This window comes from Schistocerca cancellata, chromosome 9 (assembly GCF_023864275.1).
Source record: "Schistocerca cancellata isolate TAMUIC-IGC-003103 chromosome 9, iqSchCanc2.1, whole genome shotgun sequence".
In the NCBI taxonomy this organism is placed as follows: Eukaryota; Metazoa; Arthropoda; class Insecta; order Orthoptera; family Acrididae; genus Schistocerca; species Schistocerca cancellata.
Window position 1 is genome coordinate 69,733,607 of NC_064634.1, and position 19,876 is coordinate 69,753,482.

General features: G+C 36.4%; 1 protein-coding gene across 1 annotated transcript in view; it reads right to left on the reverse strand.

Annotated features, from left to right (window-relative positions):
- Positions 1 to 388: 388 nt before the first annotated feature.
- The window catches only part of LOC126101597 (nuclear pore complex protein Nup88), a 532,960-nt gene continuing 513,472 nt past the window's right edge, over positions 389 to 19,876 (reverse strand). Inside the window, exons 5-15 of the mRNA XM_049912275.1 lie at positions 18,183 to 18,301; positions 15,295 to 15,487; positions 14,539 to 14,702; positions 13,780 to 13,865; positions 12,833 to 13,122; positions 12,356 to 12,469; positions 11,171 to 11,250; positions 6,240 to 6,386; positions 3,991 to 4,150; positions 3,612 to 3,700; positions 389 to 651 (exon numbers count right to left, since the gene is read on the reverse strand). Of these exons, the coding sequence (XP_049768232.1) occupies positions 588 to 651; positions 3,612 to 3,700; positions 3,991 to 4,150; positions 6,240 to 6,386; positions 11,171 to 11,250; positions 12,356 to 12,469; positions 12,833 to 13,122; positions 13,780 to 13,865; positions 14,539 to 14,702; positions 15,295 to 15,487; positions 18,183 to 18,301 (1,506 nt within the window). The 3' untranslated portion in view covers positions 389 to 587. The remainder of the gene's footprint in view (positions 652 to 3,611; positions 3,701 to 3,990; positions 4,151 to 6,239; positions 6,387 to 11,170; positions 11,251 to 12,355; positions 12,470 to 12,832; positions 13,123 to 13,779; positions 13,866 to 14,538; positions 14,703 to 15,294; positions 15,488 to 18,182; positions 18,302 to 19,876) is intronic.

Below are 19,876 nucleotides of genomic sequence, written 5' to 3' on the forward strand. Positions count from 1 at the left end.
ACTGTGTGCCGGACTGAGACTCGAACTCGGGACCTTCGCCTTTCGCGGGCAAATGCTCTACCAACTGAGCTACCCAAGCACGACTCATCCCCCGTCCTCACAGCCTCACTTCTGCCAGTACCTCGTCTCCTACCTTCCAAACTTTACAGAAGCTCTTCTGCGAACCTTGCAGAACTGCCAGTTATGTGACAACGTATTATCATGTCTTTGTGTGATTTACTTAACAGGATAGAAAGAAAGCAAAAAAATGAATAGAGAAGATGGTATCCCTGTAATACAGAAAAAAAGCTAGGTATGATGTGACTCATTTGCAAGATACTTTGAAAATATTTGTCGACATTTCACTGTGTCTGAGAAAAGAAGCAGCCAAGAACATTTGCTTTCACAATACAAAACAACTGCATTTTATTTCTTAGAAAAATAATTTAATACAATTGGTACAAAATCAGTGTGCCATACAAAACAGGAAATACGTTGCACTTTAGTAATGCTTTCAACCACACAACATACTATTAGTACTAAAATAAATATTTTCACAGCAATTCTTTGCACACCACAGAAATTTCATTAACAGTAAAAACTAGCAATCATGTATTCAGTTCCTTCTTGATAAAATTAATTGTCTTGACTAGTTCTCCAATGCTATCTTCCCTGTAATGAAAACAAAGTGTCCAATGAGCCAAAATCAGACAGTATAATAATAAATTCCATCTGCTCACACAAAAACAATGTCAAAGAAAGGTAATTGAGCTGCATTACTTAGTATCTGAAGGTAATTAATTAATAATGAAAAGATAATACATTGAACAATCTATTATTTTTCTAGTACAATTACTTGAAAATCAGGCTAAAGCTCTCTCTTTTATTTATTTACATTTTTTTGTATTTGTTCATTAAACTAGTGATATGGTCAAATTTCACACTTATGAGTAACAGTAACTTCGCTGTCTTCTGAATAAAGGAAGGGAAAAAGGGAGTCAGCTACAAAATAGGTCACACATTTCTGCCTGGAATAAAATAACTTTTTGACAGACAGACTGCTATAGCAGGAAGCAGTGTTGCTAGCATGCAGCCAGCCAAGATTGACAAGGATCTGCATTTGTGCATGACACAGGCAACACAGCAGACACCTGGCTCTCAAGCAAGAACTATGCTTGGCTAGCAGTTGTCTCCTACCACTCGACTCAATGAAAGGTGAATCACATCAAGCTGTAATAACCTCGTCTGTCTCTACGTAAGTTTTATAGAGCAGTTAAAGGGGTATGTTCTGAAATGAAACATATGAAGACACACATTAGATTAAAAACAATGAGATTGCATTGGCAGCTGTTAGTTGTGGTGGCCTAGAGGGACTGTCAGACATGTGATACCAATGTTTGATGAGTGCATAGGGCAATTATAATTCTTTTTGTGCACACAAAGTTTTCTGGAGGTAAAACTGTTTAATGTTGGCTTGGGTGTCTAAGTGATGCTGGCAACTTTCCTCCAGCAAATATTTCACAAGCAGAGGAGTGTGGGAAATTAATGTGGGAGGTGCTGGTTTCTTTCCATAAACTACTGAGATGTAATTACATCATATAGTGAATTTCTATCTTGTCTGAAGAATGTGGACTGCAGCACCAGACACTCCTTTCATGATAATAGGGATGAAATGAACATTTTTAAACACACACACACACACACACACACACACACACACACACACACACACACACACTCTCCTAATAGAAAAGAGAGACAGGTGCATAGAATGAATGATAAACTGCTTAACTTCTAGACAATGACTTTTTTCAGATGTTGTGGGGGGGGGACCACCTACACACACACACACACACACACACACACACACACACACACACACACACACACAATTATCACATCTTAACAATGGTGCTTGACTTTAACACTGCAGTGAGCTCGGCTGAGGTGGTGGCAGGGAAATAGAAACAAAAGACTCTCACAGCTTATGTTGCTGTGACCATATGTAGCCCATAGATGGCTTGTGATTGGTCAGCGTACATCATCATTACATCCCGTCTGCACTGACGGTGAGACTGTGAGATTTCACTGAAAGCTTGAGATTTCACCCAGATTTGACATAACAAGTAAACTGAGAGTGTTTTTTATGCAATGATGTCACTGATGAGACTTCAGTCACATTAAAATTTTTCTGATTTTCTTTCTTTGTACTGTCTTTATTTCACATGTGCTCTTTGTGTAATAAAATTAATACTTACAGTCATAAGGAAGAACTGTCAATTGGAAATCCTCACATGATAACATGACATTCATGAATTTATGTGCAAGCAGGGTGACCCAAAAGCCAGTTAACATTTGGAAATGCATTAATTCATGGAACAATGTAGGAAGAGATGAAAAAATTGACACATGCCTGAAATGAAATGGGGTTTTACTGAAACCAAAAATGAGAGCAAACACTGGACAACAGATGGACCTAGATAGCAAAGTGTCAGTGATGCCACATGAGAATCATGTCAGCATGACAAGTGTTACAGAACTGCATTACCCCTCACCTGGCTGATGAACACCTTCTTGAAGGTATGACTCTTATGTTAAACTTAACAGGGAGTAAATGATACCCTAACCCCATATTTTACACATAAAATAACTATTGATTTACATGAATTTGGTACATGGAACACACCTACCACGTATAATGAAATTTATCTGTACACGTACAGACAAACAAATCATTATAATTTCAGAAAAATTAGATGATTTATTCAAGGAAAGAACTTCACAAATTGAGCATGTCAGTAACATGTTGATCCACGCAAGTAGTTATTCAGCTTGGAATTGATTGATAGAGTTATGGGATGTCCTCCTGAGGGATATTGTGCAAATTCTATCCAACTGGTGCAACAGGTCATCAAAATCCCGAGATGGTTGGAGGGCCCTGCCCATAATGCTCCAACTGTTTTCAGTTGGGGAGAGATCTGGCAACCTTGCTGTCCAAGATAGGGTTTGGCAAACATGAACACAAGCAATAGAAACTCTTGCCATGTGTGGCCGGACATTGCCTTGCTGAAATGTAAACCTCGGGTGACTTGCCATGAAAGGCAATAAAATGGAGTGTAGAATAATGACCTATCACTGTGCTATAAGAGTGCCATGGATGACAACCAAGTGGATCCTGCTATGAAAAGAAATGGCACCATAGATAATTACTCCTGGTTTTCGGGCTGTATGACAGGCGATAGTCAGGTTTGTATCCCTCCGTTGGCGGGGGCATCTCCAGTCATGTGTATGACCTGGAATCTAATTGGCTGGTGTAGAACTGTCTTCAGTCGCATTTCAAATTGAGCTCCGATGACCAGTGAAGACGTGTCTATTTTTATGTGATCACGACTGTTTTAATTTTTAAAAAATAACATTACTAACTGCCAAAACTTAATACATTATGTCCAGCCTAAGAAATTGGTTTTGGAAAAAGTATTCCACCAAATTTTAGAAAAAAAAGGAGAATGTTTGATGAAATAAAAAGATAAACATGTTTTCTTCTTTGGTTTATCAAATAGCAATTCACACTGGAGGCTGTGATTCATTTACAGTTAATTGTATTTTATATCATGTAGAGGGATGACACTTACATTTGCTTGAGAGTTACTTTCAGATTATTTATTCGGCTTGGTCCTAGTTGAATTTCCTTCTCCTTCAGCTGGGCTTGCCACTGCAACACCTGAAATCATTAACATATTTTAAAGCATGCATATGAAATGCATTTTAGTGCTATTAATCTTAGCTACTATTAGAACTGTGAAATTATTATACAGTGTCCACTTTTAATAAACTATGTGGCTCAGTCCATATGTGCCAGATTACAAATTCAAAGTACTGGGATCTGAGAACAACTTTACTATATCACATCAATAAAATATACTTTTTAGAGAGTACGTGGCCACTGATGAAAGCATCCAGAAATAAGGTTATCTTGATTTTTAAAAGCTTACAAAGCTTAACAATAACAACCTGCTCTTTGTGATAGGCTTCCTTTGCTTTTACTTGCTTCATTGCTCTCTTGTAAACCTTGAGTTTCTCTTCCACTTCTTTAAGTTGTCTCTCTAATTTTTTCTCAGCAGCAGACACCAAAGGCTGACATCGGACGACCTGACGAAGAATCTTTTCTGCCCTGAAAATGGAACAGTAATTATTTTTATAACAGAAAAATTTAGTAACACTATCGTTCCAGATGAACATCCACGGCATTACATAATGAATTATTAGTTAAGAGAAAAAAATGCAGTTCTATGCGCAAAATAAATTTCTGATTGGAAGGACAGAAGTTTATCATAATAAACAAAAATAAGAAAATGCAACCATAACCTTGTAAGGAACCAGTAACACTTTTACATGCATATAATGTTTAGTGAGTTTTGCTTGTCATCTGCATGTATTTTTGCCAGCAAGAAATGCAGTTACTTCCTCAGCACCCAAATGAAATCATAATTTAAGTCAAAAGTTTTTTATTTTTTAAGTTATGTAGAAAAAAAGAGGGAGTAGAAGTTAATTATGTTTTTCTTTGTGTTTGCATGTTACAAAGTGTTTGTTATATGTTTTGGAGAGGGAGAGGGATAGTGGAGGCGGGGAGGCGGGGAGGGGGGGAGGGGGGGGAGGGGGGGGAGGGGGGGGAGGGGGGGGGGGAGAGAGAGAGAGAGAGAGAGAGAGAGAGAGAGAGAGAGAGAGAGAGAGAGAGAGAGAGAATGGTGTTGCACCTGCAACACAACAACTCTATTATTGCCTCCCAGAAGCATTAATATTTTTGTAAAACTTGGACACACATTTTTTGCAGACTGCAGCTTGTTACTCTCTTAAGGCCATCACACCAATATCACAAAACAAAAAGGGTATTTCTCATAAAATGTGTATAGTACAATGTACGAGCATCATTGATAATGAGCTTTGTAACAGCAAACTTGTCTTATTTTTTGGATAATACAGGTCTATTGGCCTGCTATCCTGGCGACAGAATTTTCCAGATATTTTACAGCATACAGTACTTTGTTCACTTCACAAACGAAGTCTGATTTACATGGTTACCACTGTTGGACTGTTCTGCTACAAACACAACAGTACCAGCACAACCTGCAATTGACTGATGTGACATACATAGACTCATGCAACGGTACAGAGACTTTATTAGCTTTCATGCTATTACTCTTTTTCCAGTTCATGCAAGTTCTCCCACACATGTAACAGACACTCACACCCACGCACCCACCCATGATCATAGTGGCACTGACCACTTATGAGTGGTTTCTCTCTCTCTCTTTCTCTAACCCCCATCCCCTCCGCCGCCCGGCCCTCTGCACTAAAAGATCTTCACAATGTGCTGCATTTAAGAGATCAAGTGGTAAACAGGAAGCAGAACACCAGCTATAAGAATAAACTACCACATTGCTAGAGTATGACCCACCATTTATTAAAGTAACACAGAAAGTTATTTCACTTTAAGTAAATCTGCTCAATCTACTCAGGACGTCAGTTTTTCACTTTGGTATACCTTCATAAGTAAGAGATTGGCAATGTTATCGCAGTACCTTGCTTATGTGTCAGCAAAAATTTTATTACAGTTCCCGATTATCAGCAGACACTAGTCTGCTCCCGGTAGCTGAGTGGTCAGCATGACAGAACGTCAATCCTAAGGGCCCAGGTTCAATTCCCAGCTGGGTTGGAGATTTTCTCCGATCAGGGACTAGGTGTTGTGTTGTCCTAATCATCATCATTTCATCCCTATCGACACACAAGTCGCCGAAGTGGTGTCAAATTGAAAGACTTGCACCCGGGGAACAGTCTACCCGACAGGAGGCCCTCGTCACATGACATTTACTTTATTTAGCAGACACTAGTAATTAGTCATTTTGAGAATTCTTTTCAGCTTTAGTACTTGGTTGTCTCAACGGTTGTACCAAAGTAAATTTCATTTAGGTTTTAACAATATAATAAAAAGGACAGTTGCTACTCATCATAAAGTCAAAAGACTGACTTGCAGAAGTATCTTTCTGCAACCCAGCATCTCTGCTATATGGTGAGTAGCAACTATTCTTTTCATTACATTCTTACATTCCATCCTGGATTTTCCATTGTTTCATTTTGGTTTTAACAGTTATCACCAAGGCTCGTTGAAATACTGAGAATAATAACAACATATTAGACTGACACTACAATTTAATTCCAAATCATTACTAACTCGTCCAGAATATAAGGTTTTTTTATTTTACCTTTTACTGAGCTCCTCCTGTTTGTCCTTTGTGTCCTCATACTTTTCAGCTAACTGTTCTGCAGCTTGTTTAAGCTGTGTTTTTTCTTGTTCAAGATTTTCAAGTTCTTTTAACTGTCTTTCCTTCATCAAACGCAGTGTTCGTGCCCTGCATGTAAAGAAGTATTATGAAATATCTTTATTTACTACTACCAATAATAATAATGTTTCTGAATAAGGTTTAAATTTTGTATTATCTATAAGGACAGGGTAAAGTGAATGGCTTATTATTAACAGCAAGGTAGAATATGTCAGCATTTGGAAAAAACCAACAGAAAATACATATTAGTAAGGCTGGTTGCCATTTTCATTACAACAATATGCCACAGATTTTATTCATTTTTAGTAAATAACAATAGTAATAATAAAGTTAAAAGAAGTTTAGTTACTCATATGTAGAACAGAAGTAGTTTCCTAATAAAAAAAGAACTTATAGTGTCAATGATCATCTTCAATTCTTGGAAAATACTGTTAAAAATAGGTACTGCACAGTTACAAATACTTTTCAGAATGGTAGTGAAGGATGTGACTCCCATACAGAAACTGCCTTGTGCTCAGCTGTTACATTTAGCTCAAATGGTTTATAGTAGTGTAACAATAATCATTAAATAGTTTCAGACAGACACTTTGTTGATGTGTGCCTTGACTCATTCCACATCACCGGAGATTCTCCTTCAAGGTGGGATCTATGAACATGATGAATGAATGGGGGATGAATTGTGAACTGAATACATTCTGCTGTTCCTGCTATACAAAGCAGAACAGGAAATTGTCTACAGCAAATTGCATAATGCAGAGACTAGATGAAACACAATATCAGTGTTAAATAGTAGTCTACATGAAGTTCATGGATGACACGTTGTATTACAGAACACTGCTATAACAGAATAGTCTAATACTCAGAATATTTCTAGTGTTTGCAAGAGATGGGATAATTATAATTTTACAGAGTAATATTGCAATAGAAGTGTTAAAGGGCTATTGAGATCATGATGATTACAGTGTTATGCAGTTATAAAGTTATTAGTCGAACACCAATACAGTTAGGAATTATAGGAAAATAATGTTGTTGGAGACATGATGCTTAAGGAGCTGATGTGCCTGATGGACGGCTAAAGGCAAATTCAGTTTGCAGAAAAATAGAAGAGGGAGGAGGAATTCATCCTGCAACTATATGTCAACAATAACATCTACCATATTTACCCAAATGTAAGTAGGCCTCAAATGCAAGCTGAACCTCAGAAATGAAACTTCGTGGGGGGATTTATATTTAGCCTATTACAGTTACATTACAAACACTGACAGCAGTTAGAATTCATGATATCTCTCAAAATATTCTGAGCAGAACTAGGGTAGCTGGGACCACTAAGAATTTTACAGATGATAGCGCTATATGTGTTTGAGTCGTATGTCAGTCTTCCCATATTACATTAATGTCATCCAATGTATTTCTTTGTTTTAATGAAATATAGTGTTTTCATCCAAGAAAGTTGCAGTTTGGCTTGACAGAGGATCACTACTGATTTAAAGAATATAAATTTGGTGAAGAGCAGACTACATATTCAAGACACTGATTTGTACAGTTTTTTGTTAGATGTCAAACAGTGTGCTTTATTAGATTACCTTTTTTAACATTCTAAACAATATAATTTGTCTACACAGAATCATTTCCAACACAAGTGGTCAGTACAAACGGCGAACTGTAAGCTTTGTTATAATGCAGAAAATCTTTCCCCGGCCATGTCTCCTATGTCTATCCATGTTGTTCGACAAACAAGTTAGGGCACGGCCACCTAGAAAACAGGTGGCCATAATTAGCAACCACATACAGTTAGATGGTGAGTGGCAATATCAGGCGAGTCTCCCTCTGCCGCATGGTTAAAAACAGTTGGGATTTTTCAAGATTTCTTATATGCTTGGTGAAATGCCAGTATAAAGCCTCCCTCCTAAAGACATCAGCCAACTAGAAGAGCACATCCCCCTCCCCCATCCCCGGAGAAGGTGCTCAAACAGGCTTACGGTAGACTAAACTGACAGAGAAACCTCAAATAATGTGGCAAACATGAATGCAAATTTACAACACATAACAAACAAAAAGACATAAATAGCTACTACATAAACATGCACATAAGAAACATACATCGTATCTTCTCATTTGTAGTAGCACAGGCTCATTGACTGGCAGGATACCATCAAATATCTACAAAGAAAATAACTTAGAAATGGAAGGTGAACTATCATAAATGCATATAGGGTGTTCAGAAATTCCTGGTACAAACTTCTTGGAATTGTAGAGCAATGTGTGTAAATAATATTTTTGGAAGCCATGTCCAGAAACGTACCACTTTTACAAGTAATTGATTAGGCGTGACTCAGTATATCACTTGTTTTACAGTTTCACTCATTAATAGCCAAAGAAATTGCTTCTGGACTTGCTGACAGACTCTCTTCAATGTGATGCAGTACGGTACCTTCTGATTCAGGTATGCAGTGTCTTTTTGTAGCACCTCAGTCAAGCCTGCTGACAGTGAAGGTAGCCTTCCTCAAAGCTGTTGGATGCTGTGATGAACTATCTTGATAAAGGCGACGAGCATTTCTTCCACTACTGTAAGCTTTGCCATTTCAAAGGATCTTGTCAGTGTATTCTGCATATATGTACTCAAACATGTTGCTCTAACACTCACAGACACATGAAAGAGGCTCAAACCAGGTCAGAGAGGTAGGATGGACACCAAATGGCATCAGCTGATCCAATGTAACTGATGTCATGTTGCATACCTACCTAGCAAACATGTTTTCAAATGGCTCTATGTTTTTAGACATGAGTTCCCCTCTACAAGTCCTAGAAGTTTGTAGTAGGAATTTCTGAATATTCTTTAATTATTAGCAGATGATTTTGAGTATCATCACTTGATTCCTTGTCACTATTCTCCTCATAGAGAGCATCACCCTTTGTGGCATCAAGTATGTTAGAAACAGCATTTTTTTGAAAATGTGTGATAGATAGTTTTATTCGGGATAAATTTCCACACTTGGTCAATCCACTTGCAAACCTGAGACAAACAGCCTTGGGATCAATGGAAGAAACACAAATGAAGTTAGGAGGGATTTGCTGCTGTGGAAAGGTTTCACCCACTGTTTGCAGTGTGGCTAACATATGACTCATATCAGTCATTTGCTATGACAGAAATCTCTCATGGAAGTAACATGGTTTCATAAAATTTCACTTTTAAGGACACTCATGTTCAAATGTGGAACTTATTTGTACTCATGAATACATAATTAAATTACGGCAATGAAACACTTATTATTATTATTATTATGTAGAAAACAATGGCAGCACTGTTAAAGGGCTCGATGTACACTGAAGTGTGCTGTATTATTATTACGTAGTGAACATTGGCAGCGTTGATAAAGGGCTCGATGTACATTGAAGTGTGCTGACAGCTTAAGAACAGAGCTGGAACTGTCAAAATTTAAAACTGTACTTATCATGCTTGCCAACTTGCGAAAGTTTCTTAAGAGCACCTGTTTTGATAGTATGTATGTAAAAAAATTTTTTTGTTTTTTTTGCTTTGCTATGAGTATTTGAAAAACTGCTAATTTCAGAGATACGCAACATTAAATTTGAATTTTCCCCATGATAAAAAATAAAAAAGATTCAACACTCTAAAAACGAACACAACAGCATATGTGGCAAAATAACTACTTACGGCAGCTTCTAGTGCATTGTTTGGAATTGCCTTAGGCTTTGATCTTGACTCTAAGCTGCAGTTGCATTTCTGGACCATGAAAATTGGGACAAAAGGTCGGATTTGATTTGGGTACAGGATAGTCTGAAGCAAGAATTAAGTATCACAAATGCCATTCTCCATTTTGGAAGTTGTCGTTCTTTCTGTGCTTCTCAGACTTGTAGCATTTTTCTGATACACTTTTGTCTTTTACATTGCTGTTGTCTTATAACAAAGGAATCTTGGTTTTAAAATTTTAAGGTGGATGCTCTTTTGATACTTCTACACAACTGTTTGCCATGTTCTTGTTTCTTTGGCAACTCTTACGCATATGATTTTTCACAGTCTGTATTTAGTACATAATATCATTCCTGGGACTCATGTTTTCAAAGCTAAATTGACAGTTTTTTAAGAAAAGAATCTGATTTTATAGTAAAGAGCAGTATGACTATCAAGCAATAAACAAGCAATAACTGATAAGTACAGTGCAAAGTATTTTAACAACATTATCTTGAAGCCATTAGCCAGATGCATTTGTATAGAAAACAGTGAAAGAAATATGATAACTATATTATCCCATAAATAACAAGGGCCGACACTCAAAAAGAAGTTTGTAATGAGAGAGAACTATTTACTTCAGAAATAAAATAAAAGTCCTGAAAACACTAAATTAATTTTAACGTATAGTACTCTTGACAGAAAAAATTAAAAGTGGAAAAAAATCCTTGCTTTTGGAGCTATTAGCCCCCCCCCCCCCCCTCCTATGGGAAAGAGGGATAGGTCAGCAAAGGTGAAGAGGAGTTTCACGACTCTCGTACTTGACGATGGAGGAGCCCACCTGTGGTGGAATCAAGGGGAAACATGCAACCTTTACCAACCTGCACCTTTTTCCATCCCCAGGAAGGAAATAATAGGTCCAAAAGATATAGTTTTTTTTCACTTTTAAAAGTGTCTATTGGTGGTACAGCAATTTTGCATCCTAAAGGTAAGTACTAGCCATGCAGCAAGTTACAAGTGTGTCTTTATGAAATGCTAATAATATCACATCAGTTCTCATTACATTAACTTGAAAACATAGTGGTAAATTAACTTGAATACTGTTTTATCTTTTTCACTTCACAGAGCTAAAGTGACTTGAAATGGGCCGATAAATTCAACATACCGTTTATCAATTTCTTCTCGGACTTGGTCATGCTTCAAAAAATATTCTTCTCGCAACAGCTGTGTACTCTGGTTTACAAGCTGGAATTGCGAAAAGCATGTATGTTGATATTATAAATTTAAATGGAATAGTTTTGTCGAGATAAATATACAAAATAATACTGAAAATTGCCGAAATAAACCAGCAACGTCAACTGTGAAGTAAGTTTCAATAACACAACTGGTCCAACTGGCCATTAATCCCAACAGAATGTGTGTTTTATCAAATAAAATTTTAGGTATAGAGGAACAATGGAAAAATTGGGAAAAGAATTGCAGGTCACAAAGGCTGAAACTGAATGTAACATATAGTATACAGAATATTTGGATTGTTTCAGACTGGAGCTAGTGGAAATATTTACACAGGGTGCAAAAAAACTATGTATATGAAATTTGAGTGCATTCAGACGAGATAAAAAGAAACACTGTTTTATAGGACAGAAATGTCACAGGCACCCCCCCCCCCCCCAAACTAGTGGTCTATGAAAGTTCTGACACAAGTGATGTTCAGACATGGTATTTGAACTGCTGCAGCATGAATATTGTTTTAGAGATGTAGCTTACCTCCTGTGGATTTCTTTATATGGTGAGTTTGGGATAGGTGACACCAACAGACACTCCAGAAGAGTGTTTGACTTAAGCTGTAGCCATTATTCACGAAACATCTGGTTGTTTCAAGCAGCAAAATCTCTAAAACAATATTCATCACACAGTTAGAACACTGACTCTGAACATGTCTAGCAGCAAAATCTCGTGGACCCCTAGTTTGGAAATAGTGCACCTGTGACTTTTTGTAATATTAAAAAAAAGTTCTCTTTTTAACTCCTCTAAATACCCTAACATTTTGTACTCATAGTTTTTTTTGCACACTGCATGTTACATGACACAACAGGCTACGGTAAACATCCTGGTAAATATGCATAAATAAAAAGTAAACTCAACTAGTGCAGCGTATATTTAAATTTCTAACTTTATAATAACAAGTTAAAGCACACTCAATCGTGCAATAGCCATATTTCTAATACAGAACCAAGGTTCTACATTGATGAACAAGTAATGCCTTCATATTAGTAATAAAGCTGGTTGTCAGTTACATTAAGCAATAAAAACTTTAATTTGTGTATCAAAACTGTGAATTAGTAAATACCTCCATATACTTTTGAGGTGTAGTGTTTGCTTGAGGTCCCAGTTTCAGGATTGGCTGTGTTACATCATGTTTTAACATATTTGTAATACGCATGTTGAAAGGTTCTTTCAGCATCTATAAATGAGAGAAAATGTTGAAATTACATTTAAAAGGACAGGCTAATTGGTGATGAAGTTCAGGGGCATTATAAGCTACATACGTAACTACACCTACTAGAAAAATAACCAATACATCCTTTTCACTTAGCTTAACCAAATAAATCAAGTGATACATGTTGTAGGTATGCAACAAACTACTATATTCAAATTGTAAATACATAACTATAATATATTTTTTTTCTTTTCATACAATTTTCTCTCGCTTAAGGATTCAGTAACAAAGGTTTACAGCCTTGTGCCAAAAGACCGATGAAACAAAACAAAGAGAGACAATACATATAACAAGCTGTCTATTGTGTCCTAAGATGTATAAACTTACTGCTTTGAGTGGTGATTCAGTTTTTTCTTTTGTAGATTCCAGTCTATCTGCAGACTCTAGTGGAAGTGGCAGGGGAATCGAGGCCAAAGTAAGGCTGATAACCTCTCCACTAGCCAGAAGGGCAACAAGCATAACTGGTGTTCCAGGTGTCTGCACCAACCCAAGAACAGGCAACACTGACCCTTCCTGTGGTATGCCTGTTTCTGACGAGGAAGCTGCAGCCCGAGTGCACACTGCGTACTCCACCACAGCATTTTGTGACAATATTGACGTGCACAGATGCAGTTTGTCTGACAAAAGTTTTTGACATTATTAAAGAATTGAAATTCAAATTTCAGATACATTCACTACACAAAATATGACAGGTTTTAGCTTATTAACACATGATTTTTAAATTTAGTGTTTCAATTAAGAGTAAATCAAAGTATGTTATGAAGTAATTTTATTTTTATGGAAAAAGTCACTGGACTTTTGTAGGATTTGTATTTTAAGAGGTTTAGAGTTTCCAAACACAACTGCAACCATTTTCCTATTATATGATATGAGAAAACTGTGCAACATCAAGTTAAATTAAAAAATACCAACAGAAACACAATGACTGTCTTGAAAACAAAATTCTCTTATTGTATCTTTACAGCCAGCCAGTTCAGACAACTCAGCAAACCATCATCAGTTGGTATGAACATATTACACAGTAATTCATCAAAAGGATGCATACTAAAGTGATTGTAATCATAACTGCACAAACCAGGCAAGACATTCACTCATCAAATCATTTAATGATTTCTTTTTAAGGGACAATACCAATTAGGTGACCCAAGGCTGGAAAAATAGAGTAACAGAATTTTGTTACAAGTTTACATAGCTACCTATGCACAAATAATGTAATAAAATATTACTGGCGAATCACCTATAACAAAAGCAGATTATTAACTGAAGGTTCTTACCGTCATCACAATCTAGAAACTGATCAAGCTGAGAAACAGTAGGTATGAAGACAACATGGACTCCAGTATCATGACTGCAAAAGTATCTGAAACAGAAAAATATCACTTCTGTAATCTTGTTTCAGCAAATAAGAATAGATCCCAAAATCTTGAAAAACAACCTTAATAACCATATGATCATGAAATAGGTAAAAAATTTACCCAGGTTTTTAAATATAATATCACCAAGCCAAAACCAACTGCTGTAGTCACTAACTTATGTTTTCGCTGCTGTGGCTAAATGGCTCTGAGCACTATGGGAGTTGACATCGGAGATCCCCTAAAACTTAGAACTACTTAAACCTAAGGACATCACACACATCCATGCCCGAGGCAGGATTTGAACCTGCGACCGTAGTGGTCGTGTGGTTCCAGATTGAAGCACCTGGAACCACTTTGCTACAGCAGCCGGCACTGCTGTGGTTTCCTGAAATTTTTTCGTTACAACTAAAGGAAAAAAACCATCTTACACTCTACACTCATGTAACAGTGGGACATTTACAAGTGGTATGATTATCTATGAAGCATAAGACTAAACAGTAATTAATGACACTCACATATTATGTAAGAATTCATGGTTGCAGCCTGTTATTCAAAAATTATATTTGGTTGTTTAAATGTTTTACATTCAGTAAATCTCTGTTCATATACGAACAGTAACGTTTTCTACTTTCACATTATAATCTGAAGAATTATTAAACACAGGTAGTAAGAAATCACCTTGCAGCTGAGATACAGTCAGCATGTAAGTAGATGGGACATGTGTAGGTATCAGTAGAGTCATTCAGTGCCAATCCAAGCTCTAATTCAACAGCCTCAAACACATGTAGACTCACATCAGCAGGATGAATTGTGTATGCCGAGCTCTCCTGTGACACCAGTGACTGTAACACAATTAAACAGGATTATTTACATTTTCCAGCAATGAATTTTTTTTTATTTCCGTAAATGTCCCAACTACCTTATTTTTACAAAATGCATGTAATTCACAGGATGAGCCACAGTATGCATTTGAACCTATTATTAGCCAACTTTGTGAGAATATTGTTCATACAAAATGCAAAAATTCCACTACTTGTGCTTTTTGACAGAGTTTCAAACTTTGGTGTCCAATCATTAATATTGCTACCAGTTTTAGTCAGTAATTCTTTCTATCTTACTTGGCTGGGTTCTCCTGCATCCAGCCATTTTTACCATCGATTATTGTCTCAACTGAGAATGTACCAAACAATTCTGCACAGAAGAAAATCACCATGAGCTTATAGACTGGGACTGGCACTCTCACCTTTCTTTTGCTGACTGACAAGTTATTTTAAGTTTGTTTTGAGTATTTTACATTATTATTCTTGTTACTATTTTCATTTTGATGATCCACAGGTAAGCACCTTGTTTGATTGATTCAACCAATGGAACAAACTAAGAAAGGACAGAGAAATTAGAACAACAAATTACAGAGAAATTAGAACAACAAATTACCTTGTCATCTTCATTATCAGATTCTGCATCATTATTCAGCAGAAAACAGTGATACAAGGTTCCAGAGCATGATGCAATCACAACAACTGGAGGCACACATTGGAGACAAAGAATGGAACAGGAGTCCACACCATAATTATCATCAGCAGGTGGAAACATTGATATTGGACCTTGCAGCAATGGTTTTTTGAAGCTGAAAATAAGATCAAGTAATCAATGATTATGCAAATAGATTTAGGAAGAGCAACAGAAATAAAACAAAGAAACATGGATCGGGAAGCAAGAGTACACATTTTATTTCTTTCAATTTTTCTCCTTCTCCAATATCTACATAAAGTATACTGATTACACTGTCTGCCATATGTTTTGTATTTTTTTCTTTTCCTTACTCTTCCAAGCAAAATGTCTTTGCTGTAATTGTTCCACCTCATTATCTCTCTATTACTACTTATCAGTTATTGCCTATAGTTTGTACAAAGGGCTTTCATTAAGACTACACCTTTGGGTGGGGGGAGGGGGGGGGGGAGAAATTTCAACTTCTATTATTTATTAGTCTTCATCACATAAGTTCCCTGCAAATTTACATACCTTTACAATGATGTACAATCTGAAAGTTCACCACTCAGCTCTGGAAAAATTTTTCCACTCCAACAGTCACCTCATCACTGCCAAAATGTTGCCAACATGGTCGTTCCTTCTCTTTCTGAACTCAAAAAAATTGTGGGTGCCAGGTATGGTGAAAAAGAATGATTTCACTGCCTAGATGTGAACAAAGACCAACAGATCATTGAGCAGTGAGAGTAAAAACACTGTCTAGCAGGAGTCAGGAGTTGCACACCTCTGGCTATCATACCTCACCTATTTTGCAACATCTTAGGCAACAGACGGGGCTGAAGAGTTTGGTAATTCTTCAAATAATTGACAGTTCCTTTTGTGTGTAGTCGCAAAGACAGACACCATAACTTTCCGACAAGTCAGTGCACCTTTGTCTTCTTAGATGGAGGGAAATTTGCTTATTCCTATAGTTTACTTCATCCATTGTGATTAGCAGGCTTCCTTTGAACAGTAGTTAACAAACTGGGATCCATCAGACCAACACTTTGTCATGTGGAGTTATCCAGGAGCTTGAGGGCCAATTATACAGTAATATCAGCCTGTCTAACAATTTCTTGGATAGTAAGGCAAATGTTTCGTAAATGCTGGATTGTCATTTCTACTTTTTATTTCACCACTGATTACGAATGATGACGGGCACATGTAGCAAAACAAATTGTGAATCTAGCCTAAAATCATTTCTTCGGGATAACTCCTTGTATTCCATATCTGAATCTTTGATTAAAAACTGGTAGCTTATGTTGCTTAGTGAAAGTGGAGTGTATTTAAAACTGAAATGTTCGTTTTTATTAAATTTAAGCAAGTGTTCATATAACTAATCTGTAAATGGTGAAATTACAAACAAGTTGTTTATACCTAGCTTGTAAGCTGACTCATTCCACATCATTTCACAAAAAAATTATGGAAATGATCAATGGATCATATAATGTCTACTTTAGGAGAAGGCATTGTGCTCGAAAGCTCAACAGTCTTTTTGTTGTGCCTATCTGAAACTCAATATCTCCTTTATGTGAGCAGCAATGAACATTGCATTACAGGCTGATATTTCTGGAAGCAAATCAACAGTGAAAGCAAACCAAGATTCGGAAAGCAGTGACAAATATAGATGTAGCACAAACTGTTTGACAATACTGCAGCTGGAAACTGTGATGCAGAAACAAGCAAAACAATAAATATATGTGAAATGGAAAAAAAAGTGAATGGGCAGAAGAGGGACTCTGATACAGACTTGGAAATTGATCTGTGCAAGGGGAAGGAGTGGTAGGAGAGGAAGAGGTAATTGGGGAGGAGGAGGGGGGGGGGGGTGGAGATGTGGCTTTTCATTAAGTATGAACCACAATTTTAATTATATAATATTCAGAGTAATCACTTTCACATAACAGATTATATGTTATGGCATCTGTTGCTTTTTTCACAACAGAACATTCCCTTTGGAAATGTTGTATTTACCTTAACTTTGTTGATTATGTGTTAGCCATGGGAAAGTCTGTGACAATGTGAATATATCATCATTTCACACAAAGAATAAAAGTAGTTACTTGTACAAGAAATGCTGAGTCTTAAAAAGAATTAATCTACAAAATAGTTGCTAATATATATTACAAACGTTTCATTAGAAAGTAACAGTGCAAAGAGTGTGTCTCTTACAATGATAAGATAGTTAATAGGGCCTCTTGTTGAAACACAGAAAGGAAAATATTGGCAAATACAGCAACAACAATAATATGAAATATGAGAGATTGTTACCAACCATGAAGAGGGGACATTAAATGGCAGGGAGTAGACTAAGCTATCGGACAAAGTCCTTTAGAGATGTATTACCTATGAGGTGGTTGTCTCTGAATCTTTGAATTTTCCCCTACAGCAATGAAAGAGTTAGGTATTAAAAATACTACCAAGAAACCTTTCCTTATAACAAATATTTTCATAACTAATTTCAAAATATGACTGCAAGATAAGATTCAGAATGACTAAATAAAGAAAGACTCAAGGGTCTGACATGTGGAGGAACCAAAGCCTACTGATGTTAGTGAGTCACTATATTTTATCTCTTTTTTTCCCTAGCTGAGCTAACAATGAAAGAGATCCAAAACATTATCTGTCAAGATTTCTTAACAAAACTGTCTGTACATTCAGATAACATCAATTCAGGTATAAACTTGGAAATATCATGATTTCAAAAATATTTTTACGTGATGCAATACACACACTGCACTGTGCAGGACTGACTATGTAACAATGATCACGTAATTTATCTGAATGATTTGTGTCACCTTTCTGAGTCCACTGAAGTTACAACATAATACACATCTCCATTGCCATATAAAACAAGGATGGGCCACTGAAGAGCAGGAGATGTATTGTGACCACCAGTTATCTGTGAGGTAGTTTCCTGAAACAAAGGATTGATAACCATGATAACATGTCATTTGTTAGCAAAATACAAGACAAAATGAGCACCATGATATCAACTGAGATACAACCACAGACACCACCTACTGCCAGTCTAAAGATAGTTAAAGAGATGGCCACAAAAACATCACCATTTGTTATGTAATAAATATTAGCATTTACAAACTGATTTGTTTTCAAGCAGAACACATCCAAAAGCTTATAGAATTTTCAAGTCTTGGAACCACAGGATGACTGCAACAAGGTATGTACATTCATATAACTACACATGTGGTATGGAACAGGAAGCTTGGGGAAGATAAGGGATACGTGGTATGGAGTATGCAATGTGGCATGATCACTGAGTGTAGAAAATTCTCGTGACTGTCAGTAGCTGAATATTTTCCTGTATAACTGTTGCCTCTTCCCACACCACAATAGGAAGAAATACTATGATGTCTTTGGAAAACATCATCATTACAATAAATCTTATCTGACAGAATTGCCCTAAAGCATTTCCAATATTTTTCACTCTCAATAATCATTTCACGAAGTGTGAAATTTCCATCATTTCTGAGGATGAATAATCTATGAAACAGTTGGTTTTCCCTGAAACAGCATCTTGTACATAAAACTTACTAAGCAATATTAGTCTGTGTGCAAAGTATTAAAAGACAATTATATTGCTAACCTTTAGTACAGGAGACAGCAAATGTAACAGATATATGTCATACTTTAAATTATATAACATGCTTCGGAGAAAATAAAAAAACAAGCAGCTTTATGTGACATAACAGCTGCCTTAACACCCTATAATACAAATTTAAAGGATATAAAAAATTGGACAGAAATCATTCAGACAATGTAGTTTTACAATTTTTCAAAATTATTTCATATAGGTTTAGGGTTTCTGTAATTTCCTTGAATCTGCAACATGAATGCCAGGTAGGCTCAATTTCCACAAATCTTGCTGAACTGATGGAAGTGTTCTTCCTATAATAACTATTCTGTCAGAGGAATGTTACATATTAACCTTACTTAGCCTACTACTCTCTCCAGGACAAAAATAATTTGAAATATAAGGAGGGAATGTCTGCTCAATACTGGAAATTTAAAACATACAGAATGCATTTGTACAATAAAACACTGGGAGTCACTGTGTACTATGGAAAGCTACAAAATTGTTTAGGGCACTGGAATCATATTCGAGAGGACCTGCACTGAACTGGTTTTCTCGATTTAGAACTTGCATAGTATACCTAAAAGCATATCAACTGAATGATGGTAAGATTCTTCAAGGGAGGCAAAACTTATCATACCTTCCTTCCCTGTGATAAATTTCAGGGGTCCTAGTTAGGAAATTATTGCAACAATCTACTACTAGGCTGTTTCACTAAGGGGCATTTCTAAAAAGATAAAGGATCACACATTTACATATGATATTTTAAGTTAGCTACCATAAGCTAAATGGAGGAGGATGTTTTGTACTAATATTAGCTACTCCTGATCAGGTTCTACTAGTAAAACAGTCGAAGGAACAATGGCAGATAAAAAGTGCGTTAATCTTTCTTATAAA